At 37.6% G+C, this 23,168-nt stretch overlaps 1 protein-coding gene across 3 annotated transcripts in view; it reads left to right on the forward strand.

The window, feature by feature from the left end:
- dync1i1a (dynein cytoplasmic 1 intermediate chain 1a) overlaps positions 1–23,168 on the forward strand; it is a 71,112-nt gene that overhangs the window by 10,103 nt on the left and 37,841 nt on the right. Inside the window, exons 5-7 of one of the 3 annotated variants that reach the window (XM_084131106.1) lie at positions 140–199; positions 2,093–2,208; positions 22,839–22,931. In XM_084131106.1, coding sequence (XP_083987232.1) covers positions 140–199; positions 2,093–2,208; positions 22,839–22,931 — 269 coding nt within the window. The remainder of the gene's footprint in view (positions 1–139; positions 200–2,092; positions 2,209–22,838; positions 22,932–23,168) is intronic. The other 2 variants (XM_084131107.1, XM_084131108.1) reach the window with 2 other exon arrangements.

Raw genomic sequence — 23,168 nt, forward strand, 5'->3', positions numbered from 1 at the left:
TTGCATGCGGCGTGTTGTCTGATGGCGTGTGCTATGATATTTATGTTTGTGTGTATGATGGTGTTGTTTCTGCTGAGGTTAATCTTGCATGTTTTCTCCCTCCTGTCCCCTGCGTGACACCCCCTGCCGCCCCCTCCAGGACCTTGCAGTGGGACACTGACCCCTCTGTTCTTCAACTGCAGGCTGACTCTGAGCTCGGGTATCTCCTCCTCTCTGTCTCTTTCTTTCTCTTTTTTTACGCAAATCTGCTGACATTTTTCATGTACAAACATTTTTCAACACGCAGATGTGTACATGCATTTCTTTGGACACTTACAGTATTGGCTTTTTCACATTTAGTGCAGGAAAATGTGATTGAATTGTAATTGGGTTAACAATGCAAAATTGCAATTCAAATTTGAAAAAATTTGAAATGCAAAGAATATAACTTAGAATGAAAAATTTTAATGCAAAGAAATATGACTATATAAATACTTATTACAGCAAACGATTTCAAGATAAAATTGGCTTGACAAAGACTTGTTTGAAAGTTTAGATGGATGAATGGATGGATAGATACAGTAGATAGATGCATAGCATAGAGATGGATGGATGGATGGATGGATGGATGGATGGATGGATAGATAGATGCATAGCATAGAGATGGATGGATGGATGGATGAATGGATGCATAGATAGATATTGTGAAATATTATAACAATATTAAATATTACAGTTTAAAATGAATAACAAGTTCAAAAGAACAGCATTTGTTTTGAAATAGAAAACTTTTGTAAATTATAAATGTCTTTACTGACATTTTTTTGATCAATTTAATGCAATGTAATTTTTTTAATAAGTTTTATTGACCCTGAACCTTTGAACAGTAGTGTATATATTTCATCATATTCAGTAAATTAAGTTTTGCAAGTATTAAGACATTCATTGAGTCAGCTCTATAGAATATTTGATTCTGATTGGTCAATCAGTTGCTTTGAGTATAGGAAAATATTTTTGTTTAATGACATAAAAATGTCATGCAAATCAATGCATGTTAGAATAGCTAATAGGCATCATCTTATTATAGATATAGACTGAAATAAAAATGACCTGAGAGGAAAGTATTATTTTTTTATACTGTATATTGTGAGCATAAAACTTTTGAAACATGGTTAAAGGCTCAGAATTTACCAGTTAAAAAGCAAGGGAATTATTAATATAGATATAGATATAAAGAACTGCATGTTGATTAATAATATATGAATTAATATTATAATATTACAGAGTTAAAGCCCATTTACACCAAGGATAACTATAAAGATAACTACATTAGCGTCCACACCAGCGGAAAATATCGTTCTGTTTATTTTAAGCATGCGTTACATTTTTGTTTGTCTTCCGCTTTAAATGCTTGAGCTCTTTAAAGCAGGATGGATTCTGATTGGCTGTCAGTGTTTTTATTGTTCCAACGATATCGTTATAGTTGTGGCGTGGACTCTGCTATTCTTTTATATATATATAAATATTTTTAGAACTATATCTTTATCGTAATAATGATCATTCTTGGTGTGAACGGGCCTTTTTTAGACTGATTGTGTTCTAGTACCCTTCTAATTTCTATTTCTCATTTCTTTGTACATTGATAATCTACATTTACATATCTGTGCGTGTGTGTGGTATTTCACTGCCTTTGTACTGTAGCGTACCATTGTGTATGCAACCTTTTCTTTGTTCCTCTTGTTCTCCGTCATTCTCTTCATTTCTCCTTCTGGCTCGCTCCCTCTATCTCATTCCGCTTTTCTTTTATGTTTGTCAGGTTCAAGTGTTTTCAGCTGGTCACTCTCCAGCTGTGTGCCCAGGGCTGTATGTGACAGTGATTGATGCACCATGCTATGTACTGAGAATGCTTTAAACATTAGTTCTAGCAGTCAACCGAGGGTCATCCAAACTTACAATCTGTTCATAGACCTGAATAATGAGCCCTACAGCATATTGGCTGTAACATTGTATTTTGTCTTTGTGATGCACTGTATGTATTTTAAACATGCATGCTAGTGTGTGCACACGTGTGTCAGGTTGCAGGACATTTATAGGCCGTTTTCTTTCTCCCCAGACGCCGAATGCACAGATTGGGACCTTCTAAGATAACTCAGGTGGATTTCCTGCCCAGAGAGTTGGTTTCCTACTGTAAAGAGACTCAGACACCGCTAGCGGCTCATCAATCTGAAGGTAGATCGTTACAGTAATATTCTATACGTTCTGGACTTTCAGTGTTGAGGATGCTACTTTAAAGGGGTGGTTGATTATGATTTCACTTTTTTAACTTTAGTTAGTGTCTAATGCTGCTGTTTGAGCATAAACAACATCTGCAAAGTTACAATGCTCAAAGTTCAAAGCAAAGGGAGATATTTGCTTTTAAAGAAATTGCTACAACAAACAGCTGGTAGGGACTACATGACATTCCTCTCGGGTTAGTGACATCACCAACCCTAGAATTTACATAAAACCCGCCCCCTGAGCACGATTTATAGATAATCAAGACAGAATATGCTAATCAATGACTAGAAGATAACTACACATAAGCTACATAAATTCATCAACTAACCATTCAGAAATGTCCTGTTGCATTCTACATGTTGTCACTTCTTCTTGAGTCACTCCATCATTGTCTGAATCCGATTTTAACATAAAATGCTAAAAGTTTTTGAAATTTTCAGTGCCGGGAGCAGCAGCTCATTTGCATTTAAAGGAACAGACATAAAATGGTGCGTTTTTGCTCACCCTCAAAAAGTGACAATTTTAACATGCTATATAAAAGTATCTGTGGAGTATTTTGAGCTAAAACTTCACATACACACTCTGGGGACATCAAAGACATATTTTACATCTTGTGAAAAGGGCATTATACCACCCCTTTAAAACTCTACTGTAGCTTGTGAAGCTGCTAGTCATAATCTAAAGTGGTTAAACTACATTCAAATGGAAGTATTGTATCTACCAACAAAAATGGCTAATTACATTTAAACTATTTAAGAGGGCAATTAAAATATGGATGTGAGATAATATAAGATGAGTATAGTGAGGGTCTCATTTAGGGTGACAGCATTGACAGCTACATATACATTAGTGGTCAAAAGTGATGTCTGGAGAGGATTTTTGTTTTTAATGACCCTACAGGTTCGATTAAACCATCAAAATGTGAGGAAAATATTTTTTTATTTTTTAAATGTTTTAAATATGAAGGAAGAACAAAATGCTTAACTTGGTTAAGGTATTTATCTGACAAATTATTTGGCAAAAAAGGCAAACTACAGCTATAGGTTTTATTTTATTTACCAAAAAAAAAAAAAAATGCAAAGAAAAACAAACAGCTCACAGGAAAAAGCATACATTGACTACAACATAATAAGTTATTCATATTTTGTTGGTTCTCTCTTGTTTATGCATGTGTTCATAATTTCTTTGAATGGCAGCCTGGCGGAAAAAATAAGGCCGCACGATTTGGCTTGTTTCATTGCGTTATCACAAATAAAACAACTGACTCTAAGAACATCTACACAATATACTTACAAAAAAGTGAAGATTTTCCTAGACCGGACATCACTTTTGCCCACTACATGTAGTGGAAATGTTGATTAATTCCAGTAACTCAAATCTTTTGATTCCTTCAACTAAAACTTTAATTTTTGTTTAATAATTTACAATAATTTAAGAGTGATTTGTATAACCGAATCAAACACTTGATGATGAACGTTAGCATTTAACTAAAGATTTCACTACTAAAATATTCTGTTCTATGCATTAACTCAAATGAATATGTGAGTCATTTTTGAATGAGTTCATTTACATGCACCTTCTGATGAACTGATTCACTGATTCACTGAAATGAATCTTTTTAGGAGTGCCCATGTGATTCAGGTTCGTTCAGCTGTGAAGCTGCGTGTATAATATAATGTGACACACTTTAAAAACAGCACTTTATTACACTGCACCGCTACTTCTTTTAAAGCTATATTATTTTGAAAGGAGCTGAGCTATTGTCACACTAATGAAAAATGTAGTTAGCAGCAGCATTTCTTTTAGTTAATTATTCCCCCAAAAAATAATGCTATTAATCAATTTAAGTTTTCCAGCCAACTACAGTGTGAGGTCATAACCTATGCTTAATTCAATAAAAAATGTATGTAATAAAAAAAAAAAAGTCCTGTTGTTTTATAAGCACCATTTTAGAGTTGGAACTAATTGCTCGTTGTGTGAAGTGATATTTATGTAGCGCAAAATCAGACATTTAATTACAAATGTACATGTACGCGCCTTGTCAGTCATTGTTAAGATCTACAATAACTTACTTATGTAGTTTTATCTGTACTCAATCAAAATAGGCAATTTGGGATTTCATGGTAAAACAGCTTAGGACAAGCTGGGAAATTGAAACGGGCTGCTCAGTGAAGAGCTTTGATTTTCATGGCTGTCAGGTGGGCTGTCATCCTGACCGTCTGGTTCCGTTGAGGAGCTCCAAACCTGCGCAGATTAAGATTCATTTGACCAGCCGCGGCCTCCATTTCCTGAGAGGGGAGCTGGGGGGACGGCTTTTTTGAAAAGAGATGCCTGCCCATCAGTGGCTCTGCTTGAAATGGCAGAACAGTAATGGCATTGAGTCAGGCTTTAAGTGGATGCAGACGGGTAATTCAAGATGGCTTCTATCATCAGAACATCACTTGGAGTTGTGCCTGCGCCTCCGCTGAGGGCTACCAGTTTACTTTCGGCTTTCTGTTGAGATTGTTGGGTCCGCTAACTGTTCATGTGCATGACATTTCAAAAGATTGGATGTTATAGATGAATCCTTTGTAGAATCTCTCTATATTTAAATAGTAATACTCTTCCTTAAAGGCCCAGTTCACCAAAAAAACAAAAAAATCTATCATCATATATCATTGCATATTCACCCTCATGTTGTTCATAACATGTATGATTGTCTGTCTTTGGAACATAAATGAGATATTTTGAACAATGTCGGTAACCAAACAGTTTTGGTGATCATTGACTTCCATTTGTATGGGGGGTGAAAAAATAGAAAACACTGAAACATTTCTTAAAATATCCTCTTTTGACAGAATTTTTATTTTCAAACGAACTATTCCTTTAAAGTCAGGGCCTAATAATAAGATTTATTTATTTTTGTGCTGGCCTGGGCAGGATAGTAGTTCATATTATTTCCTTGGCCTGCTAACATATTTACCACATAAATAATGCTTTTATTTTTTGCATATATTTTTTTGAAAATATATATTCTTATTGTTATTATTTTGTATAATTTTTTTTTAAAGGAAAGAAAGAAAAAGAACATTTTCAAAAAAATGTTTTTAGATTTTGCATTTGCAGTAGTAACTTAAAATATTGAAATTTTGAAAGTATTTAAATTATATATATAATTTTATCGTTGATATTTTATTTAAGTTTTTTTTTTTTGCAAAAAAGAACATTTATGGGGGGAAAAACGAATAATTTATTAGATTTTTCATTTGCAGCAGTAACTTGAAATTATACAGCTTAAATATTTAGAACCACGGATATATTATTTAGGACGGCAATATTCAAAACAACACTGGAAATGATGTTTAAGCTTGCATGGCACAAAAACATAATAACAATAAGTAGAACTTTAAATGGTTAAATAATAACCTCATGTAGCACGAGACCGTATTAATAAAACTCCTCGAGTTGACTGATTTATGAAATGTGAAAGTGCTTAATCAAAGCCACTTTTGCTTGTTTGTAAAAGAATAATGTCAGGATATTTCTCCTTATTAATTTAAGTGTGGTTCCTACCACAAAGACTTCTTGGCTTCTACAGTCGCTAACTCGACACAGCACTCGGCGCTGAGCGCCCTCTTCCTCAAGTGTACTCTAATGTACTCCATTGGCTTCAATCATATATCTGAAACCAATCATATTTAAAGCATCATATTTCAATTACATTTTCTAAATTTATAGCCTTGTTAAAATGAAGCTCACATAGAGCTCGGCTAATTTGATTGCATCCCCCAGACTCGGGAGCCAGGCCTGGTATAAAACGCAGATGGTTTGAAAAGCACCCTAAACATCTCCATATGGACGGAACCCCCTAACAAGCGGCTTTTGGTGCATTTGCATAACATCGCTGGTAGTCGTGATGTGAAGCACATCTTTTGCTATTTGGTTTCCTCTTTTTTGCAAGCGGTGCACAAAAAAACGAGTATTTTGTGACACACCGGCTTTACCTCGCTTCTCTCATTCCCCTCAAACTCATCTTCTTTTTTTTCCATCTGCATTTCGCACCAGAATCCCTCCATCCTCTCACGGCTCCTTGATCCCTACGTTGGCAACAGCTGCTTGCCATGTGATTGGAGACTTCCTGTCATTATAACTGATGTGTTTTTATTCTTTCCACTTCCTTGAAGCCTGATCAGAATTAAAATTGCTGGTGGAATTTCCTGTCAAGGCAGGTCATTTATTCAGCAAGTGCAACCGCTGACAAGCCTTTGATTGGCCGTTGCCCTTAGCGCTCGCGCTCTGTACAGTTTATTTGTTTTTTCCTCTCGGCCTACAGATGCAGGCTGGGCTCACAGCTGTCTGTAGGTACAGGTTGTGTGTGCAGGGGAGACCCTGGCCCCGTGAGACCTCTCACATAGAGAGAGAGAGAGAGAGAGAGAGAGAGAGGAAGGTTTAATAGGTCTTTCCACCACCTGCTACAGCTTGCATTCTGTGTTTGTTCAGGCCGGTGTCGAGGTTTGTCCATTGATTGGTGAAACTAAGCAGATGCCTTTTTTCCTTTTCTTTCTTTTTTCCTCTCTCTTAGTTGGGGGGATCCAAGAACTTCAGGTGTTAACCCCCCCACCCACGAGACTGCACTATAACACTGTCAGGAAGGTTCAGTGCCTGTGGAGACCCTTGTACCAGCGGCAGCCAGCATGTAGTTAATAATGTAGTTATTAACCAGAGCAGTTTAATTATGCCCTCGACTTACTATAGTATAAGATGCGCATGGTTAAATGTCTCCTAAAGGCATTATTTCGCTATTTCTATCGTATATAGCAGTTGTCGGTTTCATTTTATGTGTGATACTTTAAAAATTAAAATTGAGAAAGTATTGCTTTGCAAAGACCTTTACTGCTACTTCATTTGTTAGGCTGAGTGTCCACCAAAGCGTTTTTAGCCAGCTGAAAATGTTTTTTTCAGTTGAGACACTTTGCTTGCTATGATAGGGAATATCCGCTAAAATGTTACTAGTAGTATCTCATTTCACACATATTTTGTTGATTCTGTATTAAAATGTCGATTCAATGTAATGTATTTTCTCTGGCTCTTGATTTAAATGATTTTATTCCGTTATCATGCTAGTTGTTGTCATCTGTTGACGTTGTACAAGCAGAATGTGGCAATTGGTCGGTGTGGTATTAGTCCCGCCCCTCCTCCACTGTGATTGGACAGTTAGGTAAAAAGTGACAGTGATGAACATTCTTCAACTCTCGGTGACCTGTAAAAAACACTGAACGCTCAGCGCTTCAGCGTGAAAAAAAGGCTCAGTGCCTCGTTACGCTCATGTCGTTTTAAGAACGCGGCGCTCCCATTGAAAACAATTGAAAAAATACGCCAGCCGCGTGAAAAAACGCTTTGGTGGACATGCGGCCTTAGACTAACTAAACTTTAATACCTGTATTGAGCATTCTTTTCCATTATTACACTATAGTTTAAAAGTTTGGGGATTAGTAAGATTTTTTTATGTTTTTGAAAGAAGTCACTCGTGCTAACCAAATCTGCATAATTTTGATCAAAAATTCTCTATTTTAATATATTTTAACATGTAATTTATTCTTGTGATGTGAAAGCTGAATTTTCAGCATCATTACTATGATCAGAAATCATAATATTTAAACATGTCTTATTATTATCAATGTTGATAACAGTGTGCCGCTTAATAATTTTGTGATGAATGTGATACTTTAAGATTCTTCAATGTATAGAAAGTTCACAAGAGCTGCGTTTATTTAAAGTTACACTATGTAACTTTTGGCCCTCAAGCTGTTAAAAACAAAACTGCATGCATTTTGCAGAAGAACATTGTTTTGGTTGTGCTTCGGCACTGTGCGGATGAATATGATTTTCCTTCTAAAACATTCACTACCAGAAGTAAGAGATATAACCAGTTTAGATTGAAAGGATCTTAAGCTGACTAGCTGAAGACATTACTGTAGCTTTACCCAATACAATCCAGCACACACAGCGCTACAACAACTAGAATATAATTACCCTTCACAATAGATGATGCTTTACAATGAACTCTGTTAGAGAGCTATATATGGCAATTTATCCGTTCAATAAAATACCTTACTCCCCTGTTAAGTAATAAAAACGCTTCGCTTTTACAACATTTTTAAGTCCCTCAGTTCTCGCCATCTCTGAAAAATAAAGTCAATGTTGATTCTCCTTTTATTACGAGCTCTGTCGTGTTAGTGTTAGATGTTAATGTATGTTAGATGTTAATGTATTGTAAATTTTGTTAATTTTGAACAAAACAAATTTACATGGTGCACCTTTTAAAATAATCATCTTTAACATTATAAATGTCTTTACTCTCACTTTTGATCAATTTAATGTATCCTTGCTGAATAAAAGTATTAATTTCTTTAGAAAATAAAACTGACCCCAATTTTTTTAACAGTATGTTCTTTCAATGTTGTTTTGAGTGCCATTGACTTTCATTGTATGGACAAAAACCTGACCCTTTAAAAATGTAACAGTGCAGCCATCATCCTTTTATACAAACCAAAACAGCAAGTTTTAGGATTTTCATAACATCAAAAACAAGACGTAAAATGAATGAGAAATACTTAGGATTTAGACTGTCTAGGTCACTAATCAGTCAAATTTGTGACACTAATCATGCAAATTCCTTTGTACAAAAGGTCAGAAAATCTTGCTTTCTTTGAAGTTTTTTTTTTTGTTCAGAAATATTTGATGTTTTTGTCTCAACACACTCAGTCGAAGAGCCTTTGATGGATCCAAAAAATGCTTGGCATGTGTTTTGTGTTCATCAGCTGGTTGTGATGTTTTGTTGACCCCTGTTTAGCCCGTGATGCAGGTTTAGCTCATGTGTTTCCAGCAGTATCTGATCCCTTGATAGATACAGCTTCATAAAGATTTTCTCTGGTGGTCTGGGAAAACCTGATTGAAATGAATGTCAAACCTGTTAGCCAATGGTTCATTCGTGGTATAAAATCCTTCCAGATCTCACCATCAGAGCCAAAAGACCTTAAAATGACATGATTGTGAAGCAACAGCACTGGATGTGTGCAGAATGTAGTCATGACTCAGCAGAACTGGTCACTCAGGGGTCGTGACCCATCTGAACTTTTGACTCCTCTGAGAAGCCTATTCTCTCAAGCTTTAGTTTGTCTCACATCAATCTAAATGTGTGTGACTCTGTTTAGGGAAATTTAATTTAATGAACTGTCCGCTTCCGTCTCGGCTTTGCTCTAATGAATATGGGTAGTGTGATAAGCATCCAGGTTCTAGTCTGTTGGTTGGTCAGAGATCTGTCTCTGCTAAGTGTACATTGTTCTTCACTCAATCGAATTACTTGCCAATCACTGAACGCCATATTCAAGGCTCCAGTGGGCTCTCGGCGACATAATTTGTATGAAAGAACAGGCTTGTAATTCTTTAAGGGTTGATGGGAGTGGATAACATTGCAAAGGCATGGCTCATCCACTGGACAGTGCGTTAAGGGGTTCTGGGAAAGATGGCTATCCAGTTATATATACTTTCCTCCGGTTCTTTCTCATTGTTGGTGCAACGTTTCACACTGCATATTTGGAGAAAATGACCCCTGAAAATTTGCCATCCTTAAGGTAGTGATTCAATGTTAATCTGTTAAAACATTTATAAAAGAATGCATTAGATATTTTGAGTCACTCTGTTCTGAGTGGAAACAAAAGGATAGTTCACTTAGATAGATCATTTACTTATTCTCGTGTCCTTTTAAATCTTTATGGCTTTCTTTCTCTGCGACTCCAGACTGCCACACAATAAACAACGAAACAGAAAAAATGAAAGAAAAACTTGCAACAGTAAATTCTCGAAACAACAAACACTAAGTGAGCCGTGATTATGAATAGGTTATTTTTAATGAGTCAAAAAGTCAAAATGATTCATGAAACCGCCTCTTGCTTGGAACCTAGGAGTGTGAATCAGTGAATCAGTGAGCCAGTGAATCGTTTAAACTGGGATAGTTCACCCAAAAAATTAAATTTTGTCATGATTTTCTTGCTTTCAAGTGGTTCCAAACCTGTATGAGTTTCTTTCTTCTGTTGAACACAAAACATTCACATAGTTTTATTTTAATAAATAAAAGTATAATAATAATAATAATAATGGTATTTAAAAACATTCACATATTTAAAAAAATGGTTTCTAAACATTTCATTTTGGGAGCCTTTTTTTTTTTTTTTTTTTGCCGATTTTGGGTCAAATATTCTTATAATCAAGGGTCTTCTGATATATCACACAGTCTTCAATCCCTTTTCTTGTTGCAAGTGGTCCGATCAATAAAATGTGGTCCAAATCAGCAGAGCTCGGATCTACAAGTAAGCCGTAAGACTTAAAAAGCCTTCGCAGGCTCTACCGCTAATTACCATCGACCGATAAGAATTGTTACTGTTAAAAAAAGTCAAAGTATTTCAGCTGTGCAAAGGCCTTATGCCAGATAACGAGGCCTAAGGTTGGTTCAAAACTATAGAACTTTGTTGCAACCATTATGACACTGAATTTTGTAATTTTTGTTCTGCACTCGGTCCTGGAAACAATCTCAAGGAAGTTGAACAGTTCAGAAGGTCATGGAAATGATGTGGTTCTTTGTTTCTCACAATCTCTCTCTTTCTCTATTTAACATGCACACGTACATTTGTGTGTGTGTGTGTGTGTGTATTAGGCTTCTTTTGCTGGAATTTTTCAGGGCCATTAGCTCTGGGGGTCTCCAGTGGGAAGTGGTGATTCACTTTTTTACAGTCACTTATTTGGTAAACTTGTGGTGGTCCTGTAATAGTTCCTAATTGCAGGCAAACTGAGTTCTAACTAACTGCTAATCTGAAAGACATTATAGAGACTTTGCAGAGACCACCGTAACCAAGCTGTTGAAAACAACCGAGTGAATGTCAATTGATCCCAGCCGAGCATATTGACTCAATTAATTAATCGTGTTATCGGGTCAATGTTTGACCACTGAATGTCTCAAGAGTTGAAATAATCATAGTGTTTGATGACAATGTTTATTAACAGTCAGGCTAATTGAGATTATAATGATTTTTTTCAGGTCATTCAGAGTCATATTCACCTTGAATGATGCCTTAAAGGGGGTCTAATTTAACCACTTATGAATATTTAGTGTTCTGGCACATGTATTTAATATGACTGTTTTGGCTGGTTGAGAGTGTGTTGCAGTCGGCGTCTTATGTATGGCAGTTTTCAGAGGACCTCGTGATAGTTGTAGTCAAGGCTTTTGCCCATAGCCTTGCCATTCGGCACCAGCTCCCCCTCAATCGCTGATGTCTGGGTTGAGCCGGGCGAATGGGTCACATATGGGAGCGCTTCATGCCGGCGTGTTGTTTTAGCTCTTTTATACAAGAGAAAAGCTGAGGGTGTCAGTGTTCACAAAACTAAAGGTTAGCCAAAAATTCACTTTCATACAACAGTGGTTGCAATTTTCCCTCCATCTCCGTCATGTCGCATTTAGATACTGTTACATTTACTCTCTTTTGATCTGCAATGTCAAAATTAATTGGTGGCATTAGAGGGGATGTCTGTCTTTTCTCCCTTTGCTGAAATGCTTTGACTTTGAATTCATCGCCATCATCTGACTCTGGTTTCAAGCCCAAAAAGGCCTGAATCCCAAATGGTTTGGATCGAGGCGGGATGCCAGTCAAAAAAAAAAAAAAAAAAAAAAAACCTGATATCAGACAATACAATGTCTTTCACAGTAGGTGGACTATGCCAATCTGGACCCAGATGATTACAATTTTCCTCTCTTACCGCCACATAATAAGATACATGAAACCACCTCAGCCAGAAATACGGCCCGTGTCCACGGAGCAACTATAATAATATTTGCCGTCTGATGTGTGTTGAACATCAGATGGGATACTGTTTCATTCCTTTGAACGGTTAAACTTTTCCCATGTAGCACACAAAATTTGAAAGTCCAATATTCCCAAGGAACTTTCTAGGATCATTGTAAAGTCAGGTGAGGTCTGGGTGGTCCTGGGATTGCTGCTCCGGAGGGTTTCTATTATTCAAGCGTTTCAGTTCTACACACACACACACACACACAAATAAAATACAGGAAAAACACCAATATTGTGAAATATTATTACAATTTAAAATAACTGTTTTACATTTGAATATATTTTAAAATGTAATTTATTCCTGTGATGACAAAGCTGAATTTTCAGCATCATTACTCCAGTCTTTAGTGTCACATGATCCTTCAGAAATCATTGTAATATTCTTATTTGCTTCTCACACACACACTACTGTTCAAGTAAATTCTACATCATATATATATATATATATATATATATATATTACATTTCAAAAGTCATGTTTACCTACAAGAACCTTGTTTACCTTTGCTTGATGTGTCTCAGATTGAGCAGGGAAATTTAGCTATAGTAAATTTAAATGTTCAAAGATTATATTTATAAGAAAGTTACATTGTGTAATAATTTATTTGCTGCAATTTTATGGAATAAAATTCTTCTGACTGATTGAATGAGTTGTTTTGGTTATGTCCGACAGGGGACATTAGGGGGCACTCTTAGCACATCAACGTAATAGAAACTGCAGAAGCCTTCAGACTTTTGCTGCTACGAAAAACCATGAATTGTGTACTTACAGTAAAAACATTACTACATGATATACATTATGAAATAATTTAAATGTTATTCCGGGCTGTTTCTCGTGTATTTCACTGCTGAACTATATAAATTGGTTTGTTTTATCACCGGGCTTGTGATAAATTTCTTGTTCTTAATACTGAATGAAAACATGACTTATTTGAGACAAATTTATCCAAGTGCTTAAATTTTGAAATCGAATAATTTTAGCCAATATGCCATTTCTGTTTTGTGACTTGTTGAAAAGTGGGTTTAGCTCATTGCTTGGGTTGAGTTGCTCATTTTGACAGGCTAGGGTTTGGAAAGTTTGAAGTCATGAGGTTTAATCATGCTCTGTGGCCAGTCTGTGCATGGCGTGGCATGATGACTCCCTTAAAGATGTGGTTCTGGGAGCAGGCCAGCTTCACTGGCACCACATTTGCGGGCCAGAGACCCGTTGCATAATGTAGGTTCATTACCAGACCAGAGTCTTGGTAGGTCAGGAATACGGGATCTGGAACAGTAGACGCTCAGTAAAAGGAGGAACTAATCATTTTCATTAGCGTTTGTGATTAATGTCAGTGTGATGCTGCAAGGGATTCATTTCACATCACGTATAGAATTTAATTGGCAGGGATATTTAGGCAAACTAAAATACCTGGAGGTTTTGGGAGGTAGTAGAGCTAAATAAAAATGACAGCATTGTTTCAGTGGACAATTATTGTGACTTATAGGTTGAATAAAATAAATATAATCTGTGTGTGTGTGTGTGTGTGTGTGTGTGTGTGTGTGTGTGTGTGTACCCGGTAAAACTACGTTGTGGGAACCAAATGTCCCCACAAAGATAGCAATAACAGTAATTTTTGACCTTGTGGAGAAATGTTTGGGTCCCCATGAGGGAAACAGCTTATAAATCATAGAGAATTATGTTTTTTGAAAATCTTAAAATGCAGAAAGTTTTCTGTGATGGTTAGGTTTAGGGATAGGGGATAGAATATACAGTTTGTACATTATAAAAATCATTATGTTTATGGAAAGTCCTCATAAAACATGGAAACTCGTGTGCGTGCGTGTGTGTGTGTGTGTGTGTGTGTGTGTGTGTGTGTGTGTGTGTTAAAAAATACCAAAGTAGGCAATCAACAACAGCCAAATAGTTAGTTTAGTTTGGTCGGATGGTTAATGGAAGCCTAAAACAGTATCTAGTTTCTTATTGTTGGAATTAGTAGTTTGAAATGGCATTTAACAATGAGCTAAGTATCATGTTCTGTTCTGATTAGTTATCAGAGTGTATTTCCTAGTTAAAATCCATTTACTACTCATCTTGATTCATAACGCTATGTGGTAACTGTTTGAAAATGATAATAGTTGAATCTAAAATATGTAGGCTACTGTAGTAGCCCTAAAATGTATTTTAATATTGTTTTACTGTCAAAGGACTGCCACAAAAAAATCAAGTAAAATGTAAATCGTTTAGAAATAATTTAGACTTGAATTAATGATATCAAAGTTCAACAAGGAGAGGTGCTGGCACACATAACAGTGGAAGATTTCTTGCATAGAAAACTGTATTTAGAGACCAAATGCTAAGACATTCGATTTACAATACAAATCAGAAACTTTTCGTCTTTGCATCTGGCCTCTAAATAAAGTTTTTTTATTTAGAGGCAAAACGATTTGTCTGACAGACTTAAAACCTTCAAACTTTTAAACTATCTCTCTCTCTCTCTCTCTCTCTCTCTCTCTCTCTCTCTCTCTCTAAACATCAAGCTTTCTCAAGCCAGTGTCAAAGTTTGTTTTTAAATACTCCTGAAAAGATTTAGTCTAATTAACTATAGAAATGGATTAAGAGTTTATGACATATATGACGAAAGTTGGATCTGAAATATGTACAGTAGAATGTTTTTCAATATTTTTTGCTATCAAAGAACTGCTAATAAATTCAAATTAACTATATAAATGTTCACACATTATAAAATGAAGTTCCATTGCAATAATGGGAATCACTATAAATAGTAATAATGGGAATTACTATTACTATATATAGTCAAATACAATGAGAACTGTAAGATGTTGGTAACTCCCCCCCCACACACACACACACACACACACACTTACACATTATTTCAAATATTCAGTCCGAATCTCAAATCTAAAAGATTTCCTGTGCACGTTAGCAGCGCTTCAGAGCAGATATCTGTTCAAAGTGTTGGCTTTCTTTATCTCTCCCGACTCTGAACATTTCCAGACCCCAGAGTGCGTCTCGGTCTCTGAGGAGAAGGCAGGTCTGATCCGCGCGGCCTTGGGCTTCAAGATAGCGGTACTCTCAAAAGCACTTCATGATCAATCTCAGCCGTTTGTCATAATGATGTCATAATGATGACAAATGACAATGATGAGGAAGGCCAACAAAAGGCCGTGCCCAAATGTGAAGTTGCTTTTCCAGTAAAGAGTCAAAGCATTATTCGCCACAACAGCAAACTTTGAAGATCCTCAGAAGAGGAGAAGAAAGATAAGGGTTGCTATGATTTATGTGAATGGTTTGATGATGGTTTGTCTCTACCATTTGCTATTGATTCATTCATCTACCTCTTGCTGAAGTTTGAGTCATTATTATTTTAGATTCAACTTTATTTTCTTTCATCTAGCAGAGCCAATGATGTGCAACTAATTAGCAGTGCAAGTAGAAATTTAGCACATAAATATATTATGGGAAACTGTAAATTGGGTAGAAATTATAGTATAGTGTAAAAATTATTGTATAATAGAGAATGTGGTTCAGAAAAGTAAAATATGCAGTGCAGTGTTTATAGTACAAGTAAAAAACAATGTAATTGGTTATATAAACTACCATTCAAAAGTTTGGGGTCGGTAATAATTGTTAATGTTTTCGAAAGAAATCTTTTACACTCACCAAGACTGTCACCAAGACAAAAATTGTGAAATATTATTACAGTTCAATTTATCTGTTATATATTTTTAAATGTAATTTTTTCCTGTGATGCAAAGCTGAATTTTTAGCATCATCACTCCAGACCTCCAGACTTCAGTGTCACATGATTATTCAGAAATCATTCTAATATGCTGATTGGCTGCTTAAGAAACATTTATTATTATTATCAATGTTGAAAACACGATTCTTTGTTGAATAGAAAGTTCAAAAGAAGAGCACTTATTTAAAATAGAAATCTTTTGTAACATTTTAAGTGTCTTTACTGTCACTTTTGATCCACTTAATGTGTCCTTGCTGTGTGTGTGTGTGTAATATTTTTAGATAATTATAACGGGTCTATGCTTGGGGTGAGAGATGTTATGATTTTACTTTTGCACATTTATTTGGACTTTCTTAAATGTAGCTGCAGGGGCTGAAACGGCATGGCTGGTTTGTCAGCCATCCGTGTGGTTTGTCGTTATGAAATGCAAACGCAGTCTCCACAGCCGTGGGCTTTCACACACACACACACACACAGCTGCAGGAGGCCGAGGAGAGTGTCGGCTCAAGGACCGGACTCCACTCTGGCCTGTGCTCTGTGTGTTTGATGAACAAGTAGCCAGTACTCTCTCCACAGCTTTTTTCCATCTGATTTCAGAAGACAGTCTGACACTCTGTGTGTGTGTGTGTGTGTGTGTGTGCGCGTGTGTGTGTGTGTGTGTGTGTGTGTGTGTGTGTGTGTGTGTGTGTGTGTGTGTGTGTGTGTGTGTGTGTGTGTGTGTGTTGCGTGTGTGTGTGTGTGTGTGTGTGTGTGTGTGTGTGTGTGTGCGTGTTTGCATGTGTGTGTGTGTGTGTGTGTGTGTCTGCGTGAGAGAGACGGGAAAAGGAAAGAGAAGAGCTTTTGTTGGCTGGATGGGTCACAGTTTGCAGACTGCAGCGTGTGCGGAATCTATCATCGTGGCTCAGTCCAGTTTGATGCGACTTATTTTCCTGTTGCTATTTTAATATTTGCATTGTAGGTTGAATTTGTTACATTTGCATTATGTGTATGCATGTGGCATTCAGTACATTTAAACAGTTTTGTATTTCACCAAGGAATTGAACCTTTTTGCATTGCTAGCACCAGGTATAGTTACTGAAGCTGAAGTGTGTTTTTAAAAAAATATGAAAATATTAGCTTTTAAACTGGTATACGGTATGCAGAGACAGCAAGAAACAGGTAGGGTGATTTGGAAAACCTGTTCAGTGACCTGAATCCAACACCATGAAGTCAAAATTGACTGTTTATTATTTATTATTTTATATATTATTTTTTAATATTTGCTTATTTTTTATGGAATGTTGCAGTATTTATTATAAATGATTTATCTGTTCACATAATTATTTTTTTAATTCATGTGTCCTCATAATCTTTAATCACAGTAACTTTCCCTCCCTCTTGCAGCGTCATCTCTTCTCTTCTCTGATGATGTGTTTACTGTCGTGAGGGCGGGGCAACCTGTCACTCACATCAGATCGACCAATAGCAAACCACAACCATCCAATCAATTCCCCATGAACAAAATCAGGTTCCGCCCTACATTTTTTCTTGTTCGAGAAGCCATTTCACTTGGATATACGTCACAATAGGGAAAAAAGACTATCAAAACTTCGTTAAATGCCGACTTTATACCAGCTAAGACAAGCAAACTGGCTTAAAACTAATTTGTGTCAAAGTCAATATGGCATCTGCCCTCACGAGGTCGATCAGTGTGTGAGAATGTGATTTTGAGGGTGTTTTTGTGCCTTGCAGGGGTGCGATAGATAGATAGTGTTTGTCTCATGTGCAGTTTGTCGTGCCAGTTCCACATTACAGACCTCTTTCATGTTCCTGTGTCCGCCTCCTCAGTGCTCTGCCTCAGTTGTGGTCTACAGGCTGCTCGACACCCAACTTCTGAAGCCTTATTTCAGTATGTCTGTATGTGGTGCTTCTTAAAAGAGGACGACACATGTATGAATGTAGGCCTGAAAGTGTGTCTGATATATTTTGCGTGTCTGTCAGTCAGCATGGTGGGCAGTAGGGGTGTCCTCCCTTCCTTGTCTCATGCCCCATATGGAAATACCCTTCGCCCTTCAGTTCAATTTCTCTCTGTGTTTCAGAGGCCTTGAGGAAAACAAACACCCTCTGCCTTCTCACAGACAGAAAAAAATCCCCACTTGTCAGATGAGGGGATTTTTTGATTGTCTAATCATCTCCATATCCCAATCCAGAGGCCTGGAGCTGTGCAGCTTGGTCCAATAAAATGCTGGATGAAAGACTGAGGCGCATCCTTCTTCTGTTTAATCGATGGCATCTTATACTGCTTTTGGCGGCATTTTTCACCACTATACTCCTTTATACCACGCCACGTGCCTTTTATAGAGGTGCTCAAAGCTCTTCTGTGTGACAGTGAGGGTCGACGAGTCGATAATGTGCTGCAGGAAAACTTTTTATGTCATTATTTTATTATTATATTTTAAAGACTGTTAACACTAATTCATATTAGACAGTAACTTTATTCACATAAAATATATATTAGTAAATTTAATCCGATTTGACATTACTGTAATTCTGCTTTTTTTTAAAAACATAAATCATAAGATTAATCATGATTGTTGAATCAATAAATTCTGAATATTAATTGTGGTTAATTAATTGAACTATATCGACAGTTTCTTAGTTTACTGGTAACTCTTTAGGGTCCAATTCTCACTATAAACTAGTTGCTTATTAGCATGCGGATATTGGCTGTTTATTAGTACTTATAAAGCACATATTAATGCCTTATTCTGCATGACCATACTCTACATCCCTTAATCAGAGTGTGACCATATAGGTTGTCAACCACTGGCCTAGGAGAATCACTGATCTCAAATGAACCCAGTTTAAGATGCTTTACCATCATGAAAACTGCATGGAAGTGTGAGCCTGACAAGTGCACCGTAACTCTCCTTTAACACTGAAGTTTCCAAGACCACGTCCATCTGTGAACCATTTGCATCTGGTATATCGCGTGCAGTGTCTTAACAGCGGGAAGCGCTAAGATCCTCCTTACCACATTCAGAGGCATTCGCTCTCGCACCCTCATACAACGAATCAAACCTTTTCGCGTTTCCACTGCGACTCTAATAAGTGATAAGCAGAACTAATCTTTCTCTCAACCTGCACCCAACTGTTGCACAAATAGTGATTTCTGGTGCGTAATTAAGCAGTTAATTATCTGGGATGTCTTGAGTCACCTGAGATAAGCTTGTCGCTTTAAGGATGGAAGTCCTGTTTTGATAGACGTGGCTGCTGTGTTGGTCATTACAACTAGCAGCTTGACAAGCGATGGAATTGAATTGCTCCGAGCAGCTTGAGGGAACTGAGAAGAGATTGAAGGCAGGGAAGATGCAGGGGGATGTTATTACCTTTCAGGGCACGTCCAGAGTTTCATCAACCTGGTGAACAGGGGAGATGGTTCCTAATGTTCCTTCCCACTGAGTGAACCCGTATTAAGCACCAGGGTAGAGTGTGTTAAAGCTGTCTCGTTTGTCCTTCTCTTCTTCGCTTTCAAGCCTTCTAACCGATCCCTTGATGCCATGTGGGTTGCCGTCACCTCATGGGAAGCGCAAATAAACATTTTGACGTGGATGGGAAGGTCTGATGCATTAAAAATGGATTTTAATTTACAAATTGGTTTGAAAGTTCCCTGGGATTTGGCCCACAGTGTTGATGTTTTGCAGAGCGATATGGGGTGTCACGAAAACACGCTTTTAGGCAGGAAGCCACAGGGATCTGCTGATATATTGCGAGCCTCTTGAACGTTGTTTGCGAACCTTTGGACCACAACCATGAATCAGGACTGTTGTTGCTTTGTCCTCCGTCTGTGTGGTCAACACTTCTGGTGGCTTGGTGTGGATGACTTTCCTCTAGTCCTGGTTATATCAGGTCACGTCCTGCTCCACACTTGGACATCCTGATCCAAAACCTTCTGACATAGTCTGTCTAGCATGTGGGTCTTCTGGTATGCAAGAGGTGTCCCGTTCTCTGCCTGTGCTATTTTCTGTCAGGCCCCAGAGGGAAGGAACGAACTGAAAATGAATGGCAGGGCTCTTTCTTCCTCACAGGGCAAAAACAGATGAGACGGGGAGAAAGAGAAAGAAGGCCAGAGTAGGCCATGTTGTTGTGGTCGGCCTGGGCTGGCTGGCTGCCTGTCTGGGTCTAAGGACTCCTCTCTTCCCCGCTGGTCTCTGGCTCGGGAGCTCAGTTGTATTCAGCAGCTAAACCACACTTGCTCCTGGCCAGACTCGGCTCACATCAGTGATCCACATTCAACCTCTGGGGAATCAGTCGTCTCAGTGCTTATGCTCATATGCTATGGATTTAAATCACAATACATATTGTATTAACACAAAGCATTCAATGAATTCAACATACATTTTATATTCTATGCACATTGTATTCAAAGCAAAAACATATGTATTTTCAGAGGGAATGAACGTTTAGTGCGCACCTAGTCAAGGTAGATGCCATATTTAATTTGACACAAATGAAGAACTGATGTAAACTTTTGTTTGTTCTTGAAGTGACTTCTCTTTAAAAGGATAGTCCACCCAAAAATTTTGTCATAATTTACTCACCCTTATGTCGTTCAAAACTTGGAACACAGAATATAAAAGAAGATATTTTGGTTACCAAACAGTTTTGGTTCCTATTGACTGAAAAAAAAATTGGTGTGGGATTTACTTTATAAACAGTTTTTACTCAGAAATTGCTCGTAAATTTCACAAATAAATATAGCTGCAAGCAGCAATTAACGGGGTTCAAGCGCTTTAAGGCCTTTAAGCACATGCATAAAAACGAAATTGCGATTTTTATTTTATTTTTTTGACAATTGGACTCTACAGAATCTTTCTGCAATGGTTTGGTTCCGATTGGGCAAAAAAACCTAAGACTAGTTCACAAAAGTAGGTATTTCGAAAAATCCTAAATACCCGAACATTTCATGTGACGGTCAAACCATCCCTCAAAGTTTCAAGTCTCTACAAATTACAGTTTGGCCTGTGATGCTTGTAAATTGGAACTTCTAATTTCAAAGAAACGACAATTAAAACATTGAATTAAACATGAAAGTTTGAAATAGAAAGACTGACATTGTATTTTCTTGTAAAACATACTCTAATAATCTGTTTTATTTACAGTTTTGTTTTATTTCTGTTTTATTTGCCATTTTCCAGGCAAGCTGATGCTTTTTCTAATGTAAGCCTATAGACAATCTTTGTGTTTTTACAGAATTTTACAGAAATTGTCCAATAATACTGCAATAATGTTGCAGAGTCATTTACAGTATAAGTTTTTTTTATTAGAAACAGTAGTGGAGCATCAAATAAATAAATATTTTGTCTACGTTATTTTAATTATTAAAAAGCACTGTATTTCATGTCCTAACGTTACAGCATGTCTAGTTAGGCTAATATTAGATAATTTTATACATTTTTTAATTAAAGTATCTTTAGAAATACAGCAAGAATAGTAATATTTTGAAATATTGTTGCAGTTTAAAGTAGCTGTTTTCTATTTGGATATATTTTGAAATGTAATTTATTCCTGTGATCAAAGCTGAATTTTCAGCATCATTACTCCAGTCTTCAGTGTCACATGATCCTTCAGAAATCATTCTAATATGATGACTTGCTGCTCAAGAAACATTTCTGAATATTATCAGTGTTGAAAACAGTTGTGCTGCTTTTTCATGATTTTCTGAAAGTTTAAAAGAACAGCATTTATTTGAAATAGATAATTTTGTATTATAAATGTTTTAACTGTCACTTTTGATCAATCTAATGAGTCCTTGCTGAATAAAAATATTAATTTCTTACTAACCCCAAAGTTTTAATTGGTAGTGTGCATTATTGCTAGCTTTTTTGGGGAAAAACCCCCAAAAACAAATCCCTTCCAGAACCCATTGGGTAAAAATAAATCTACGAAAAAAACATTATTGTTTGAGATTAAACACCAATAAGGCGGCAAATCTGTTATACTACAGCATAATTCACACCAATGTTAGCGGCTGCATTCTTGCAATGCTTAAATCATTGTTGAGCGCGCCTCCAGGCCCTTGCCTCCTCCCTAACTGGTGTGAACACAAATACACTGGTGTTGAGAGTCAGCAGCAACACGTCTGGCATGATGGGATCACTTCCTTCTGCAGACTGGGCACCCACTGTCAGCCCGACCTCGGATAATTAACCTCTGCCACTGGGGTTCAACAAGAAAACAATCCCACAGAGCTCTGTGTGTATGCTAGCGTGAGTGTGTGTGCCCCATCTACAGGTGCCTCTGAGGGTGTTAAGCGTCATCCTTCTCTCCATCTGTAGGCATGGGGCAAGGTTAGGAACACATGGCCAGCACTTCAGGGCCGAGGAGGGGTACGGACGGCGTAGCAGGTGGCTGAGAGCGGGTAGCACTAGGCAGGGGTCTTTGACTGGGGTGACTAGGTTAATTAAGGGGTGAGACTTCAGGGCCTGGGGGGCCCCGGGGCAGGCGTTCGGGGGGTTTTGGGAGGTTGATCGAGTGCAGAAAGAGGCCACGCCACTCACCAGCTCCCCTTCCTGTGGGGTATCTGTGCCTTTCCATGAGCGGACCTCTGGATTCATAAACTCAACGCACACGTGTAGCACACATGTTCTGAGGGAAGGGTCTTTTTAACTGACTGTGTTATTTCTCTGGAGCTCACGGTTGTGAAAAAGCAGCTGTGCAAATCCCCATCGAACCGAAAAAACAACAGGCCGTGTTGATCCAAAACAAGCCGTTGAGTTGAGCGCATCTGATTAGTATAGAGTCCGATTGTGAGTGAAATGAGTGGAAGTCTGTCGCTCTCGGAGTCAGTATATCAGACGATCTATAAGATCTGTAAGCTATTATTATGGGTCTCAGGGTGGGTCACACAGGGAGGCAGTGGAGTTTTGGCAGGTGTCATAGAACAGAAACTCAACGTGACCTTTTGTGTGTGTCTTTTCAGAAGATGAAGAGGAGGATGAAGAGGTCACAGAACCGAAAGCTGGCCCAGACACTGACCTGCAGGAAGAGGAAGAAAGCAAGGAAACAAAAGAAGGTAAGAGTGGGTCTGAGTGCATTTGCTTGGTTAGCTAACGGTGCTTTCACACTCCAGGTTCAAATGCCTGGTCCAGACTCGAGTTTGATCGATCCCTCTTGCCCTGCCCCAGCTAGACTGAGTTCACATTATATTATTTGGGTCAAAACTGCGGTGCGTTTTCGTTTCATTTTCATTTTCACTTCTGCTGAAGGTGAGCAGATTCTCTCTGCTTGCATGCGTCAGTCACGCTTGTTA

The sequence above is a fragment of the Abramis brama genome (genome assembly GCF_963993115.1).
Source record: "Abramis brama genome assembly, chromosome: 12".
Taxonomy (NCBI): Eukaryota; Metazoa; Chordata; class Actinopteri; order Cypriniformes; family Leuciscidae; genus Abramis; species Abramis brama.